This window comes from Eschrichtius robustus, chromosome 12 (assembly GCF_028021215.1).
Source record: "Eschrichtius robustus isolate mEscRob2 chromosome 12, mEscRob2.pri, whole genome shotgun sequence".
In the NCBI taxonomy this organism is placed as follows: domain Eukaryota; kingdom Metazoa; phylum Chordata; class Mammalia; order Artiodactyla; family Eschrichtiidae; genus Eschrichtius; species Eschrichtius robustus.
Window position 1 is genome coordinate 39,030,018 of NC_090835.1, and position 17,024 is coordinate 39,047,041.

Genomic DNA, 17,024 nt, shown 5'->3' on the forward strand with positions numbered 1-17,024 from the left:
TGGGGGTGATGGCTTTGAAGATAGTGGCGGGCGTGCTAGCACGCGGCCACCCACGGGCTGGGAGAAGCCTCAGCCAGCGCCCACGCTGCTTTTCGGTGCTATGGCCTCTTATTTCAGCGATGAGACAGTGTTAGGTCCTAATGTTTGTAAAGTTCTCCCAATCCCACGCTAGCCGCATGGAAGTCTGCTCCGGTGTCACCCAGGGGGCAGGGTGAAGGGGGCAGGGCCCTGTGGCCACAGAGGGATCTGAGCCAGCTGGAATGTGAAGGAAACAGAGCCCGGGGCCCCCAGCCCTCAGTCAAAGCCCCTCTCCAAGGCTGTGGAAAAACTTCTGGCATTGTGGAGGGAGGGCAGCGTCCATCAAAAACAGGCTGCGCGCGCCCAAACTCTGTGTATAACGCATTGGTAGCCTGGCTGGCCAGGCCGCAGAAGGCGGCTGTGGGAAGAGCAGCAAGACTGCCGTGTGGCAGGGCCTGCAGAGAGGGTTCCTGCCTCCCAACGACGGCTACGCCTTGAAGGTGGTGCCCTGAGGAGAGCAGGGTCTCTGGAAAGACAATCACAGGTCCCCCTGGGCCAATGGTCCCACTTGACCAATAGATGTTTCACCCCGGCAGCTGCTGTTAGAAAACATCCCGTCCTCAACTGAGGCCCGCCTGTCACGTCCCACCTGGTGTGAGTCTTTGGGCCAAGGTTTGCCAGATTGTAGATGCTTGGAGGAGAAAAGGAGGGAGGGGGGAAGGAAACAGGAAAGACAGAAGAATTTTGTCAAGAACTGTGGACAGCTGCTTCCCGCCCACACTCCTTCCAGCTGTCTGCCACATGCTGACGGCCTGGCTCCTCCTCACCCATGGGATCCCACCCCACTGAGGCTGGGGGAGAGGGGTGCTTGGGCAGGTTTGAGGTCATAAAGAGAAGATCAGGAAGAAAGAATCAGGTTGGCCAGGAAGGGCCATTTCTTTAACACAAGTTGCTTTTTGTTTCTTAAGAGTGAGGGAGATGGGATTTTGTTTAAAACAATGAGCCTCTCCCAGCCCACTTCTGAAATTTCCACAAAAGACACCAGGAGATAGACACTCACAGAAGCACTGACCGCTTGGCCCAATCAGCCAAATGCCAGAGCTTGAGGGTGATTCTTTTAATTACAAAGTTAGTGGTCTCAGTAGCCCATGCACATCGTGTGACAGGACACAGAACAAAAGGAACCATGCCAGTGGTCCCTTTCCCTCCCTAGTGACAGTGCCCTGGCCCTACACCCAAGGTGGGTCCTACCATAGCCCTGGTCCATGGGCTGCCCCTCTTTCCCCTCCCTTCAGCACAACTTCTGATTTCATATCTGTTTCAGGGCAACTCAGAGGAAACATCCAGCTGGGTGGGAAAGTGTCAGGGAGCCCGCTGTCGTGGGGTGAAGGCAGGAAGAACACTGAGGTGCTGCACTGTGGCTACTCTAATTAGAATAAATTCTGGGCTCTTTACTTTCGCCTACAAAGCCCACCCCAGCTGGCTCCTGCCCCCCCCAAACCGACGTCACCCCGACCATCTCTCCCCTCCTCTGTGGCTCTAGCTGTGTTGGCCTTTTGTCTGTCCCTGAGGCCTATCTGTCTCATCAGAGCCTCTGCGGGTGCTGTCCCCTCACTGGGCACATCCCACAACAGCCTCTTCTCCTTCCTTGAGCCTCACCTATCACGGACCACTTTCTCTAGAGTGGCCCCCTCCATGCCATAATCCTGCTTCCTTGGCTTCAGAACACTTACAACCTTAAGAAATTATCTTTTAATCTCATTTTTTAAAAACTTATTTATTCTCTCCCCCTCTTAACGGACTGTCAGCTTCAGAGGGCAGGGACTTGGTCTTGTTCCCTGCTGGATCCCCAGAACTCAGAACAGGGCCCAGCACCTACCTAGGGCCTGACAAACATTTATTGAATAAATGAATAAATGGATGGGAAACTGGACCTTTCCAGTTTCCCCGCTAGTCCTCCAGAGATAGGTGGCCCTTTTGGCACTGCACCCAGCTCTCTCCCACAAGCAGGCCAGGCCTGGGCAAAGGCCCTTGCTGGCCCCAGCGCTCCCTCGTGATTTGCTTGTTGAGTGCCTGGCCCTGCCAAACACACGCCTGCTCACCATGAGAAGCACCCACACCTCCATACTCTTAACAGTAGAATTCGCAAAGGTGGGGTAGGAAGAGGACCCCAAGGCTATGGAATGGGAGGAGGTGGTCCCTGGCTGTGCGCAGAGCAGCACCAACAGCCGGCCTACCCTCCCCGCCATCCTGCATGATGTACCGCTTCCTCCTTCCCGCCCAGAGGCAAGGCCAGGTCCAGAGAAGGCTCTAGGCAGAGGCTTCGGATCCTGCTTTGGCCATTGCAGCCCAGAGAGAGCCAGGGCTCCCATCCTGAGGCCCTTCCACTCTCTCCCTGGGCTGACCTGGTCTGGAGCTGAGACTCATGTCTGGGTGACCTCCCTTTCCGCTCCATCCCTTTCCTGTCTGCCTCTCCACTCATTCTGCTTTTCCACCTTGCAGGTCTTGAACTCAGCCTGTGAAGCCAATTGTATCTTGACGTCACACCAAGGGCTGCTAAGCTCTCCAGGGTTTGAGGACTCCAGCCTCATCTGAATGTCTGGAGCAAAGGTACCAGCACTAGGCCTCAGGGACGGGGCTTTGGAATCAGTGCCCAGTGTACAGACCCCAAGTTGTGGGGCACGGTTGGCTCTGCCGGGCCCTTTCCCAAGGTTACTACCTGAGTCACCTCAGCCAGCTCAGTTGTCTCTGCCTCCCAGGTAGCAGCTGGGCCCATCCTAGCTGAAGGAAGCCCACCAGGTCCCTCCTAGTTCACACTTATAGGAACTGGGTCAGTCTGGTCAGCCAGGCCTTGGCCCTTCACTCCCTCCTCTGCCCCACCCAACCCTAGTCCTGATACTCACTGTTATACGCAGAGTCCAGAGCTGCGCCCAGGCCTCTGACTCCAGAGATTTTTCCACAGCAATGATATCATCTCCCTTCATTTCCTCAAGAGCCTGGGGAGCATTTACAGAGGAGGGCTGGGAGGAGCTGTATCCCAGGGGGACCCACCTACAACCTAATGTCAACTCATAGCTTTAGGAGCCCTGCTGGGGGCTAAGGGGTGGTAGAAAAGGACAAAGGGATGTTGGCCTTGGCTTCCCTTTGCTGGGGACCTCTACTGTGTTGGCCCCATGTTGGGACCTCTGCGCACAGGGTCCCTCTTCCTCTTCCTCCTCCCACTCTCATAGGGGAAGGACACTGCAGCTCTGGCCACATCACCCACTACTGAAGACCACATTCCTCCCAGAAGACCCCGCAGGACTTAAGAGCCCCGACTTGAGCGCCTCAGGCCTTTCCCAGGGGAGGGTGGGTACAGGCAGCTCATACTCACCCTGCAGGGCATGGTCACCAGAAGGAGGAGAATTTTTTGCCAAAAGCAGACACAGCTGTGACAGAAAAAGGAGAGGTGTCAGGAAGTCAGGCTAGGCTCCCTACTAGTCAAGGCCATTTGGCACAGTGAAGCCAAGCTCAGCCTAAGGGGCAGGGACTACCCAGAGAACCACTAGACCACAGCAGGTGGGCCCTCGGGCTGGCCTGTGCCTGGGTGACTGAGCCCAGAACCATTCCCCAGACCCGACCTCTGCCAGAGTAGGGCCCTGGAGCAGCCGTCCACCCTGGACCTAGCTGTAGGCAGTGCGTACCTTCCGTCAGCTTGCCGGCCTGCTCTGCTGCCCCACCAGGGAGGATCTTGGAGAGCACACTCTCCCCGTCGGCACCTGGCTGGCCGGAAGGAGCCCCTGGGGTCCCTCCAGGCTTGGCTCCAGCCTTCATGCCTAGGGGTAAAGAAACCACCATCATAAGCTGTGCTTGGCCTGGCTCTTCAGGGTCTGAGTGGGAGAGCAGCTGAGAGGAAATCTCACAGGTACCCTGTGAGGTGGAGGGTGAGGAGAAGGATAGAGAAATAAAGAGAGGAAGGTAAGAGTGGGAAGAAAAGGGGTGGGAGGAAGCAGAAAAAAGGAGGTTGAAGAAGATAAAGAGGGAGAAAGGGAGGAATAGGCAGAGGAAGATGAGAAGGCAGAGGAGAGAAGGGAAGGGGAAAGAAGGAGACAGTAAGAATCCATGGTCCTGGCCCTATGATCACCAGCACCTTCGAGATTCCCTGCCCAGAGCTGCCTGGGCCCTAAGGCCCCAGTGCTGGTGATCCCATTGGCTCATTCTAACCCCAGGCTCGTTTCTGCTGGGGAGGCCTTCAGTGCACTGGGCACCTTCTCAGGGAGCAGTGAAGGCACACAGTGCAGGGGAGCTCAGGGTGCCAGTCAGCACAGGGAGAGGGCAGCCCAGGTACTCTTGGTCATAGCCAAGGGCGTCCAAAGGCAGGCTCACCTGCAGGTCCAGGTCCTGGTGGTGGCTGGGCCTGAGGAAGTCTCCCCTGCTGGGGTGCTTTGGCAGTCCCTTTAGAGCCGTTCGCCTGCTCTGCCCGCGGCTGCAACACAGAACCCATAGCTGAGCTACCGCCCGTCAACTCTGCCCAGCCTGGAACCAAGGGGCTGTCCAAGCTGCAGTCCCAGCATCCACCCTGGGGAGGATCCACGTACTGGAGCCCTACTTACTGGTCCTGATGGCTGGGGGCCTGTGGATGTTGAGGGCCCTGGCTGAGGCTTCCCTGCTGGCTGGCTGGCAGCGGGGGCCGGACCCCGGGCAGCTGGCTGGCCCTGCTGCTGCAGGCGGGCCTGCGAAGGGGCCTGCTGCAGAGGCTGTAGCCCGAGACCCTGCTGCTGCTGCTGCTGCTGCTGCTGCTGCTGCTGTGTCTGCGGCTGGCGCGATGCTGTTGCTGAGGGCGTCTGCCTGGATGGAGGCGGCTGTGACTGCTGTGGACCTGGAGCTGCCTGCCGACCTTGCGGCTGCAGCTGGAGTTCTGGCTTTGGCTGCAGTGCAGCGGGCCCTGAGTGGGCCTGCCGGGAGCCCTTCTTGCTCTCAGAGGCATGATGGTAAGCTGATGGAACACGGGATGGCTGTGAATATTCACCAGAGCTGGGGTACCCAGGCTGACCCTTCTTCTGCACGGTTGGGGCAGGGCTGGGCTGAGGGTGAGGCCGGGCCTCATGGCGACTCAGGTCTCGAACGTGTGGTTTGGCAGCACGCCGGCCCGGCTCCTCGCCAGTGTGGCGGCCTGAGTGCCGCCCGTGGTCACCATGGCGTCGGTGTTCCTTGGCTGAAGCATGGCGGCCCAGGCCACCCTCATCGTGTGGCCACAGGCCCTCCTCGGGGGGCTCATCGTAGTCGTGGTAGCCGTGCCTGGCAGGGCCTCGCTTCTGGGAGGAGGAGGAGACTGCGTGGCCCCCGTGGTGCCTGAACCGGTCAGAGCGGGCATCCCGGGGCTTATCAAACCAGTCTGTCTCCTCCTGGCCCAGGTGATACGCTTCAGGGACCAAAAACAGAACACCATCAACCCCCGGGCTGGCCGCAGTGGGAGGCCCAGCTGAAGCCATGCAAGGAAAACAGAGGGTGGGCGCCACAGCCACAAGCGTAATGCCAGGCCCCAGCCCCCTCCCACAACCGGGCCAGGGCGCGGGTGCAGCAGGCAGGAAGGGCAGCCTGCAGCAGGGCCCACTGGGTGAGGCGCCAGGCCAGCCCCACTGAGACATCTCAGGGCTCAGGGCCCCACGGGCGGGCAGGCCCCCCAGGTGCTGAGCATCTGCAGAAATCACCCCCAGCTGCCATTACCTTCGCTGTCGGAAACTACGCAGTGGGAATCATCCAGGATGTAGCCCTCCTCACACTTATACGCGTGGGCCCGTGGTCCATCCTTGACGTGCTCCTGGACGTCAGGCATGGAGTGGCTGGAGCAGAACTGTGGGCAGGTGTCCCCCGGGGGGAGGGTGCCCCCAGCAGGGTGGGGCCGCCCCAAAGGGCTGACGGGGCTCTCCTCTTCAGAGGCCTGGCTCCGCATGGGGGGCCGAGTCCGGCCATGGGCCATGCTCAGAGATGAGGGCTTGGGGCCCGCTTTTTGAAGTCGCTCCACAGCCTCCCGTTCCCGCTCGTACCCCTTGGCCCGGCCACTGAAGTCATGGCTGGAGAGCTTCTCCCCGCTGTATGCAGATGCCACCCGGGACCGGCTGCTCCCACTATACATGCGGTCATCCTCCTCCACTGGGTCCCGGCTGGACACCCCGTAGTACCTCTGCTGCTCATACACATTCTTCTTGAGCCCATAGGTGATTTCGTCCTGGAACTTCCTGCCCCGAGAGGCCAGGCTGCTGCTGACTGCAGGGGAGGGGTAGGAGGCCAGGTCTGACTCTACATCCTTGGCCTCTTCGATAGGTGAGAACTTGGAGATCTTTTGCTCCATGCCCTGCTTCCGGTGCTTGCTGCGCTTTGAGGAGACGGCAGCCGGGGCCAGGCTCTTGGAGGGATGCTTGGGCCCCACGGGGCCTGGGCTATACTTCTCTGCTCGAGCCCCGTGTCTGTAGTCACTGTCACTGTAATAGTGGGTGCTGGCTAGTCGGCCATTGCTCTCCACGCTCCTGTGATGGCCGCTCTTCCCACGGGGGTCGTAGGAGTCCTCCTCGGATTCTTCCTCCCCTCTGGTATAGCAGCAGGGCAGTGTGGGCCCCTCAAGGACACCTGGTTCTCCTGGCTCTTTCCCTGGACGCCCACTGCTGCTCGGCCCCAGGGGCTCCAGCCTCTGGCTGTCAGGGGCAGTGGAAGCACTCTCCTTGGTCAGCTCACTGATGTCGTCAATCATCACATAGTTCCGAGGGACATTCTGCTCCAGGCTGGTGTAGTGTGAGTCAGAGGGGTAGGTGGGGGCTGGGCTCAGGCTCACACCACTACGGTCACTGGCCCGCGGCAGCTCAGGGGCCTTTCCTTGTTCATAGCTGCTGCTTACTGCTGGGCCACTATAGCTGGTTTCAGACGAGGCTGAAGACATGGTCACGACAGGGCTGGCGATCACCTCATAGTTGGTGGGCACCTTCTGCTCCAAGTCGGCTAGTGATGTCTGGCGTGGCTTCTGGTGGGGGGTACGGCTGTCAGTCGGGACTGGGTAAAGGGTGCTCTGTGTGGTTGGCATGGGTGTTTGGGCTGTATAATGGCCTGTGGGACGGAAAGCCTGCTGGCTTGGCAGGCCAGGCTCAGCAGGGTAACTGGCGCCGGGAGGAAAGGCAGGTGCTGGGTACGTGCTGGGGCCAGGGTAGGTGGGTGCCTGGTGGGCTGGGAATCCATTCTGTGTTGGCCCACCGCTGCCTGCAGCGTACTGTGGCGCCGGAGGTGGGAACCGGGGTTGCTGGAAAGCAGTGGGGCCGGAGGGAGTGGCAGGAGCAGCGGCAGTGACAGGGAAGTCTGCGTACTGGCCAGCCGGAGAGGCACAGCCCTGGAGCCGCAGCTGGTTGAGCTCACTGTCTGACAGGTAGTCGCGATGCTCACTGAGACCACGCAAGGGCGGGTAGTCACGGCCACCCCGGTCTCTGGCCAAAGACTCTTTGCGCTGGGTGATGCCCAGCTCCAGGTACTTGAGCTTGGCGTCGATCTCCTTCTCCTCCTCGTCCAGCTCTGCCTGCTTCTTGCGCAGCTTGGTGGACTCGTGCTCCACCAGCCGCAGGTCCCGGTCCAGCTCCCGGAGCAGGCTGGCCTTGGTGGCAGGGACAGCGGTGGGCCCCACCAGCCCACGCTGCAGCAGGCTGGCCGCATACAGCTGTGGGGGAGCCTGGCCAGCCAGGGGCAGGTGAGCCTCCTCTGGAGGGGGACTAGGCAGTGTCCGCTTCACCTTGCGGACCAGGCCGTTGGGTGGCAGCGCCGACACCTGAGACAGAGGGAAGGGCGGGCAGCACTGAGACCCAAGGTGTGGGTGGCCTGGCAGGGCACAGGGTAGAAGAGCCCTGGCCTGGGCTGGGGTAGGGGCTGGGCTCCACACTGTCAGTGCCCTGATTCATCAGGCAGCCTTGAGGCCTGCCCTGCCCACCCACTGGCCTTGGAGGGAGGGCCTGTGATCATCTTACAGGCCTTCTCCTCCCCAGACCTCGGGACAGTGGGACGGGAGGAAGCAGCAGATGCCCCTCTGTGCTGGTGTCTAATACTGGCCTGGCACACAGCACGTCTCCAACAGGCTTGCCACCCTCCGCCTCCCACTGAGGGTACTGAGGTGAGGAGAGTACAGGTCTGACGGCTCTGGGTTTGGGTCCTAGCAGCTGGCAGGGGCCAAGGGCAGTGGAGGGCCATGGACAGGAGTGGAGTGGGTCCTGGGCCCACCAGGTTCCCAGAGGATCATGGCAGGGGGCGCATGCTGACTGGATGTCAGGTGCTGCAGGCTCCGAGTCTTTTCTGCCTCCTGCCCTCCTCGTCTCTAAAGTGAAATGCAGTTCGGCCACCTGTCCACTCTCCTCCTCCCGCGGCCCTGTACCACCGTCTGTCAAACTGTGCCCTCGGTCTGGCCCCAGCTCCTCCACGTCCCTGTCAGCCTACCGCTCTCTGAGGCTGCCAGACTCCTCTAGGGCCTCTCCAGCCCTATCTCTGGCTACCTGGCTTCCCAGTCAGTGCTCCCTAACATGTTCTCCATGGGGTCCTCCCTCACCTGCCCAAGGCTCCACATTGCCTCAAGGTCCACATTGCCAGAAGCTTTGTCCTGGGTCCTTCCATTGTCTCTACCTCCCAGGCCTCCGGGTTTTATGGACCACCCAAATCCCCTAAACACACTGGGGACTGACATCGGGCTTCTTACCTTTTACCTTGCCAAGAAACTACATAAAAGCCTCCCACCTACTTTCACCATATGTCATAAAGGAAATGATAATGTGTCCCCAAACCTCAGGACGAAGGGTGGCCTTTGATGGAATGGAATAAATTTCCCTCCTTGAACCCCTCACTCTGTTGTCTGTCTTTTGTCATTTGGTCTCACACCATGAGTGCCCATCGTGGCGTGGCACCCCCATGGCCAGCCCATGGGACCTCTGTGCCGACCCTAGCACGGAGCCAAGACCACCTGCCTCTCTGACGTGCCTTCCCTGCCAGCCCAGAATCCTGATCCCACCCACACCCCTCTAGCCTGCATACCCCAGGGCTCTCCACAACCCAGACTCACCTCCACAACCCCACCCACTGAGGCCTCACCTCTCTCCTCTCTGCATCACACTCAGAAAACGGGTAAATATACCTTCCAATGCCTCTGGCTCCTAGGCGCTCTCCCCAGGGCCACTGTGCAATCACTTCCTTCAGTCCATCTGCCCATATTCTGCCTAGGAAACTTTCTAAGATTCCCATCTTGTCCTGTCTCACCTGCCTGAAACACCCAGAAGCTCCAAGGGCCTTTGAGAAAATCCCAACCCCCTCCTGGCCTGGCACTCAAAAGTCCTTGGTGTCAGTCCCTTGCAACCCCCATCTTCCTAACATGCAGGCCACCTCTCACAGTCCCGGGACATCATTGGCAACTAAAGCCACAGATGAGGGTGAGTTTAGACTCCAGGAGCCCCTATCTAGGGCAGCAGACAGGTGTGTAAACAGATCTGCTGAGGGCCAGATAGGGGCATGGGACAAGATGAGGCAGAGAGCACGCTGCAGCCCACTGGAATGGGCCTTGAATGGTAGTCCAAAGGGCTTTGGCTTCCTGTGGGGCAAGGGAGCCAGGCCGGGGCTGGGGAGTGGGGAGCAGCCCAGCCAGGTCGGTGCTATGGTTTTCTCAGGAAACATCCAAAGAAGAGATTTGGAGTAGGAGGGGCCCAGGCTGGAGGGGAGAGCTGAGGAGGCCTGAAGGGGGAGGTGGCAGGGACTGGACTAGATACGGGCTGTGAAGAGGCAGTGCTAGGGTGAGGCTGAAGTTTCTAGCAGGGTCTGGATAGCCGTGGGGGCCCAAGTGTGAGTGTGTTTTGCCCAGGATGTCCTTGCTGGGCTGCGGGCTCCACTGGATGTGCATCGAGATATGCATCCATTCCTCGACTCCTAGCTCTGGGCCTCTGGAGCTGGAGGTCACTCCACCCCCACCCCAGGAGATGCCCCTCCCTGTGGGGCCCCCCAGGCTAGGCAGAGACCCCTGTCCCACCCTGGACCAGCCCCTGTGCCCATACCTGGCTACCCAGTACCCCCTGGTGCTGGTAGAGGGAGAACCTCTCTTTGGCAGACTCCTCGGCGGTGGGGCTGAGGGGCTTAGGGTCAGACAGGGACCGCTGCAGGGTCTTCATGGGGCGCGGCAGCGTCTGCTGGCGGAGAGCGCTGTCAGCCGTGAAGTGCTTCTGGGGACTCACGTGAGCCTTGTTCAGCCTCTCACTGGAAGCAAAGGAGGTGTCCAGGAGCCGGTGTGGGGACAGGGGTGAGACTGGTGAGTAGAGGACCTGGGGGGACTTGGGAGGCTGGCGGCTCACAAGCTGTGAGAGGGACTCCGGGGGCAGGTGGGCCTGGTATCCAATCTCCAAGGGATCTGGCTTCTTTTTTTCGAATCTGCCCAGGGGCCCTGGGGTGACGATCTGGATGCCAGGCAGGTAGGGGCTGATGGCAGTTGGCCCTACAAGCTGCGGCCCGGCCGCACCCTGGGCCTGCCCATCCGGCTCCGTCTGGCAGGCCAGGCTCTCCCCACGCCCAGTCTTCTCTGGCGCCGATATGTACCTGACGATCTCCACCTTGGGGTCGGTGGCAGCTGTGATGTGGATGGCTGGAGAGACTCTGGGCAGCTGGTCAGGCTCTGTCTGCACGGAGCAGTCGCTGATGGTCTGGATGCCCACGCTGCTCATGGCCCTCATGGCGGGGGCGGCAGTGGATGATGAGGCAGTAGCATCGTGCTTGCTGTCGGAGCCAGAGTCTGAGTGGCGGGAAAGACGGGACCTGCGGCGGCGCACTGGCTGCTCCCACTCGGCGCTGTCCTCGTCGTCCGTCTGCACGCTGCAGTCAGCACTCCGCCGTGCCCGGCGCCGCCGGGTCAGGAGGTAGCGGCCCTCTCCATCCTCATCATCCGTCTGCACACTGCTGTCTGCAATCCTCCTGACCACACAGGGCTCAGGCCCTGACTCCGGCTCGCACACGTCCCGCAGGCGTGGCATGGAGTGCCGCTTCTTGATGCCACTGCGGCCTGCCTCCCACTGCTCCTCAGTCTGCAGTGACATGTCCGAGGCGGAGCTGGGGAGACCCCGGTGCAGCACGGGCTCACGAGGCTGCCCAGGCCCCTCAGGCCCAGGCATGGCAATGAAGGCCGCGTGGGTCAGGGGTGGCCAGTACTGGCCATTCTGAGCCAGCTCTGTGGCAGCTGGGGGAGGCCCTCGACCGGGTGCCTCACAGGCCACAGGGAAGGGAGCCTTCTGCCGCTGCTTCTGTTCCTCCAGCTGCTGCTGCAGCTGTTGCTGCAGCTGCTGGATCTGCTCCAGCTGCAGACGCTGCTGTGCTAGCTGCTCCCGCTGCAGGGCGAACTGAGCCTGCCGTTCCTCCTGCTGCTGCTGCAGCACGTGGTGCTTGATGGTCTGCAGCTCCTGCAACTCCCGCTGCACCAGCAGCTGCTCTTCCTCGCGGTGCCTCTGCAGCTCCACACGCTCCCGCTCCAGCTCCTCCTGCAGCCGCAGCTGCCGCAGCTTTTCTAACTCCACCCGCTCTCGCTCCAGCTGTAGCAGCTGCTCCTGCTGCTTCCGCTGCCTCTCCTCCTGTGATGCTTCCTCCTTCTCGAGCCCTGGCCGGCTGAGGGCCCCACTGCCGCCCCCAGGAGCAGCATCTACCGGCGGCTTCTGGCCAGCCGCTGGGGCTGGGGCTGGGGCTGGGGCTGCTACAGCCTCCTTGACAGCAGCAGGGGTGGCTGTGGAAAGAGGCTCTTCCCGAGCAGCCCCTGCTGGCAGCTCTGGCCTTGGTGGGCCCCCAGCCCCTGGGGCCTTGGCAGCGGCAGGCTTCCCCAGGTAGACAGGACCCTCAGCAGGGGGAACGCTGGAAGCAGTGGGGAATCTACTTGGTACAGGATATCGGTACAGCCCTGTGGGCCCAAGAGGTACCCGGGGGGCAATCATGGGCATGCGTGTCAGGCTGGCGAGTGGCACGGCTGTGACTCCTCCAGATGCATAAGGCCTGTACATGCCACCACGCACCATGGGCCGCAGTGCTGAGGCAGGCTGGGTGGTGATGGGCAGTGTTGCAGCGATTGGAGTGTTGATAGTCGAGTAGATCATGCCGTCGGCTGCACGCACAGTGGCTGTGGATGGCAGCAGCTGTCTGATTGCTGTTCCCTGGGCTGCTGTAGGCCTGTACTGGGCCAGGTTCCCAGGACTTGGGTGGCCCTCCGGGAAGGTGGGGTTCCCAAGGAGGCCAGGTCTGAGGGGAGCCAGACCTTGCGGGGCACTGAGCCCCGGCTGGGGCTGATACTGCATGAGGTCGGGGCCACCGCCACCACTGCCACGCCGCCCTCCGTACTGGTCCATGGAGTTGAGGGCAGCACACATACGGCTGATCTCACGGGCCGTGGTGGCACTGTACTGGGCCAGGCTGGCCTCCTGGAAGCCAGATGCATCTCCCCGTGGGCCATACCTATGGTCTGAGTAGATGTTTGACACTGAGCTGTAGCGCCGCATGGGAAGCGGGTGAGTCAAAAGATCTGTGGGATGACGTAGGTCCGTGAATGAACCATACTGCAAGCCCTGCCCAAGGTAGCGTCCATCTGCAAAGCCCAGGCTGTAGGAGTGCTTCAGTGAGCTGAGGTCCATGGCTGAGTCTCGTCCAGGGCCCTGGAAGAGGTGACCAATCCTGTGGGTGTGGTAGTTGAGGCCAGCCTCAGCCAAATTGGTGTCGGACATGGAGGAGTACAGCCTGCCAGGGAGGCCCTGTGGGTAGGGCCTCTGCTCCTCATGGGGCCCAGGCCCCCCGACCACCTGTGCCCGGTAGGTGGGGGCCTCGGGAGGCTCAGGGTCCCGGGGACTGTAGAAGGGGCCGCTGCTTTGGCTGGGTGGGGCAACATCTGCCACACTCTTCTCAGGTGCGCTGGGGGCGGGGTGAAATGTACCTGTGCAGCTACTGCCAAAGGGGAACTTGTAGACCATATCACAGCATGCCAGCTGGCTCTCGGGCCTCATCCCAGTGAGGTCCAGGGCACCTGCCGGCTCCTCTGGGAGCAGTGTGGTCACAGTGCCTGCTGTGCCTTCTCCCATCTGCACCACCACTGTATGTGGCTTCCTGGCACCTGGCAAGGCGTGTGACCGCAGCTCTGCAGGGGTGGCCCGATGGGGTTCAGAACCAGACTCTGGCACTGGGCCTGACTTGAGGCCAACACTCTGGGCAGTGCCCACCTGAGTGATCAAAACATCCCTTCTGGCCAGAGGTGCCACCTGGTTGGGCAGGTTATACCTGGCAAACTTGGCCTCCCTGGGTCTTCCTCGGGGCCCACCACGGTACGGGGCTGTCTGGACGGCCTGCTCTACCTGCTTGACCTGGGCCAGGCACACGGGGCTACCCGCACCCTGGCCAAAGTCCAGCCGGCTCTGGAAGGGGTCTCCATAGACCACAGGCTGCTTCTGCTGAGCCATGAGCACAGATGAGGCCATGGTGATGCTCACGGTGGTGGCGGTACTGAGGAAGGCATGGGCCTGCTCCTGGGCATTGAGGTTGATAACCAAAGGCTGTACAGCGGTAGACTGCCGTCCTGGGATTAGATCCAGAGCAAGGCCGTACTTCCTTGCTTCCACAGCAAGAGAGGTCAGGTCCATGCCCTGGTCAGTGAGGATGATGGGCGTGGGCTTGACGGCTGTGCGAAGGTCTACCACGGCACTGCCAGGGGGCCTGGGGCCGGGCTCGACCCTAGATGTTCCAGGGACAGAGGAGATCCGGCACAGGGAGATGTTCTCAGCAGGGAGGGCGCCCCAGCCGTATAGTGCCAGGGGCCCATCTGCACCAGCACTGGCTGCCCGCGGGAAGCCAGGTGGCCCAGGTGGCTCTGGGGGCAGCTGAGGTGTTGTCTGGCTGTAGCTGTGGGTGGTGGGCTGGGTGTCAATGGGTGAGCACACCGGGGAGGTGGAGGCACTGGCATGGACCATCTTGGTCTGGCTGGAGGCATCTGACGCCAGTGTGATGACCATAAAGGGGGCATCCTGAGAGGACTGCTGCCATACCAGGCGAGGCGTGCTGGGTCGGTGTGGCGTCTGTGTGCCCTGAGCCACTGTGGGTGTCGGGGTGGGGGCACCAGGGCTCCGTGGCATGTCCGAGGCAGGGGTCAGGCTTGGCGTCTGTGTAGAGAACTCTGCTGTGGCCCTTGGGCCCAGCTTGCCAGGGGAGAATGTGGGACTCTCTGAGGGAGAAGATGGAGAGAGAGGGGGGCTGGAGCCTGCAAAGTAGGAATATCCCTGGGAGGTCTGCGGGGTGCCACTCTCGCCATCACTCACACTCAGGGGTTTCTCTCTGGCAGCCCGTCCACTGACAGCAGGGCCACGGGGGGGCTGGGGTAGCTCCTCAGTTTGAGACCCATAGTTTGCAGTGGTTGGGCTCTGTCCATAGCTGTGGCCAGTGGAAGAGGGCAAAGGGCTGCGCTCAGAGCCTGCTGGGGAAGTCGGAGTCACGTACCCTCGTGGCAGGCCAGCCGGACAAGGAGCCACAGCTGTGGAGGCTGGAGTCCCAGGGCCCTGGGTAAAGGTTAGGCCTACTTCCTTGGAGGCAGAGCTGGGGGAGGCAGGAGAGCTGTGCAGCTTGAGGGGGTCCTGAGGCTCCTTTGCAAAATGCTGAGTAACACGGACATCGGGAATGACTCGGCCCCCACTGCTGTCAGAGGAGGTGGAGGTGGAGAAGGACACAGGGGCGGCGAGCTGGGTGGGACTGGTACCAGGGGTAAGCGGGCCGCCATTTTGTTTCATTGGGTCCATGTATGCACTCTCGGCATTCAGAAACTGCTTCTCCTTCTTCTTGTCCTCAGCAAAGGCCAGGTCCCGTGAGGAGGCCTGATGCATGCGGGCAATGCTTTGTGACGTCTGAAGGATCTCCTGGTACACGGCTGCTCCCAGGCTGGCTGGCGTGCCCTCCGAGGCCGGCTGAGCAGCCCCACCATAGTCATGGTCTGGGGTGTCCTGGTATTCAAAGGAACCCTGGCCCCGGGGGCCTATGGGCTGAGAGGGGCCACCATGGGGCCCACGGCTCCCTGCTGCCTGGCCTTGTTGCCGCTGGAGCAGCTCGGCCTTCCGCATCATCTCCTCGTAGGCCTCCTCAGCGCTCTTGAGGGGCCGGCCGGAACTGGGAGTGGTGGTGCTGCCCAAGGGTGTCTCGGTTGGAGAGTAGAGGGACATGAAGGTGGGCAGGTTGTACTCACTGCCTGACTTGTAGAGCCGAGGGGGGCCACCATCCAGGGCTTCAGCCTCTGAGTCAAGGGAGGGTGAGGGCGAGTATTCGGAGCAGGAGGAACGATGCAGCTCCTCCATCTCGGCCGCCTGCCTCAGCTCCTCCGTGGGGGAGGCATCCTCAATGGGTGACAGGTTGCTGGGGGGGGTCTTGGAGCGCTCACGCCGCCGCTGGGCCCGCAGCTCCTCCTTGTCACGCCGGGTCTTGCGGGCCGTGCTGCGGATGCGCTGCTGCTCCACCTCCCGCATCTTCTCCTGCTCGCGCAGCAGCTCCTCCTCTTCCCGCAGCTCCTCCTCCTCTGAGGAGTCCTCGATGGTGGGCAGCAGGGGCCCATGTGAGCGGTGCCGGGCCTTGCGCTGCTGCTTGGCTTCTTCCAGCCGCTGCCGGCGGCTGGGGCTGCTGTCGCTGTCCTCCTCCAGCGAGGACAGGGAGGTGGGCGAGGTGCCCGAGGTGTAGCTGGGCGTGGAGGCCGGCAGTGTGGAGGAGTGCTCCCCGCGGGAGCGGTCCTCAGGCGAGCCCGTCAGGCTCTCCATCTCCAGCTCGGGCTCCCGGTCCAGGCTGGGGTCGGGGCCTTGGCCCAGGTCCAGCTCATGGCCGTAGCTGCCCGTGCTATTGAGCTCGATGGTCTTGAAGCGGCGGAGCCCGCCCTGCAGAGCCCCAGTGCCGTCTGCGGCCTCTGCTGGGCCTCCCTCGGAAAGCAGCTCCTCATAGCCCGTGGTGGCGTTGTGGGGCAGGCGCCTCTTGGGCAGCGCTCCCGGCTCTTGGCTGGGCTCGGGCCTGGGCCGGGGGCTGCCCTTCTGGGAGCCATGTTTGACCGGGCCGTGCCCGGCGGGGGCAGCGTCATCCTCCTCCAGGTTGTCTTCTTCGGCACTCATCTCCAGGATCTGCCGCCTCATGAACTCCTCATCAGTCAGTTCTGCTGCCCGGGATGGGGGCTGGGGCGGAAGAGGGGACAGGCCACCCTCACTGCTGTCCTCCACGTAGTCGTGCCTCAGCTGGCTGCCGAAGTCGTCTGAGGACTCAGCCGTGTCCTGCTGCTCCCTCCGGCGCCCCCACTCCAAAGAGTCTTCTTCCTCCAGGATATCCTCCAGCTCCTCATCCGAGTTGAAGGCCTCGGGCATGATGGACAAGGAGTGGGGCCGCCGCTTCTGCTCCTCACCACTGCCGTAGGGTGGCTTGCTCCGCTCACCACTGGGGGCCGGGCCCTGGGCCTCCAGCGAAGGCCTCATGCTGCTCCCCACCTTGTGGAGCTCAGAGGGGCTGGGCGGGCGTGGCCCTGTCGCCCCTGCACTGTCCAGCTGTTCCACCTCCTGCTGCACAATGCCTGTGATCTCACTCTGGGAGCTGGAGACACCATCGGAGGAATAGCCTGTGTCGCTGAGGCTCTGTGGGCTCCGAGACAGGTCCTGAGAGTAAGGCTTGCCCACCGGCTCCTGCAGCAGGGTGAGAAGCAGATGCTGACTCCCCATGGCAGACAGCTCGTTGGGGGGAGTCCAGCCCTCTCCGTCAACCCAGGGCCCTGGGGAAGGGTACCTCCACCTCCCAGGGGATCAGGGCCCACCACCCACTCCATTGCTCTGGTCTTGAATAACTTACAGGTTCCATGTCAAACCCCAAGCAGCCCTAGGTTCTCAAAGAGAAATTTTACTAAATCTAATGGCAGCAGGACCCAGCAAAGCATCCAATAAGGTGTCAGACACAGAATCGGCCTAGAACTCACAGGCTCCAGGCCCTCTAGGGCCTCATCTAGGCATCCC

General features: G+C 61.8%; 1 protein-coding gene across 1 annotated transcript in view; it reads right to left on the bottom strand.

Annotated features, from left to right (window-relative positions):
• Positions 1 to 3,405: 3,405 nt before the first annotated feature.
• Positions 3,406 to 17,024, bottom strand: part of BSN (bassoon presynaptic cytomatrix protein) — an 85,405-nt gene continuing 71,786 nt past the window's right edge. Inside the window, exons 6-11 of the mRNA XM_068558336.1 lie at positions 10,056 to 16,700; positions 5,725 to 7,801; positions 4,611 to 5,419; positions 4,384 to 4,483; positions 3,702 to 3,833; positions 3,406 to 3,446 (exon numbers count right to left, since the gene is read on the bottom strand). Of these exons, the coding sequence (XP_068414437.1) occupies positions 3,406 to 3,446; positions 3,702 to 3,833; positions 4,384 to 4,483; positions 4,611 to 5,419; positions 5,725 to 7,801; positions 10,056 to 16,700 (9,804 nt within the window). The remainder of the gene's footprint in view (positions 3,447 to 3,701; positions 3,834 to 4,383; positions 4,484 to 4,610; positions 5,420 to 5,724; positions 7,802 to 10,055; positions 16,701 to 17,024) is intronic.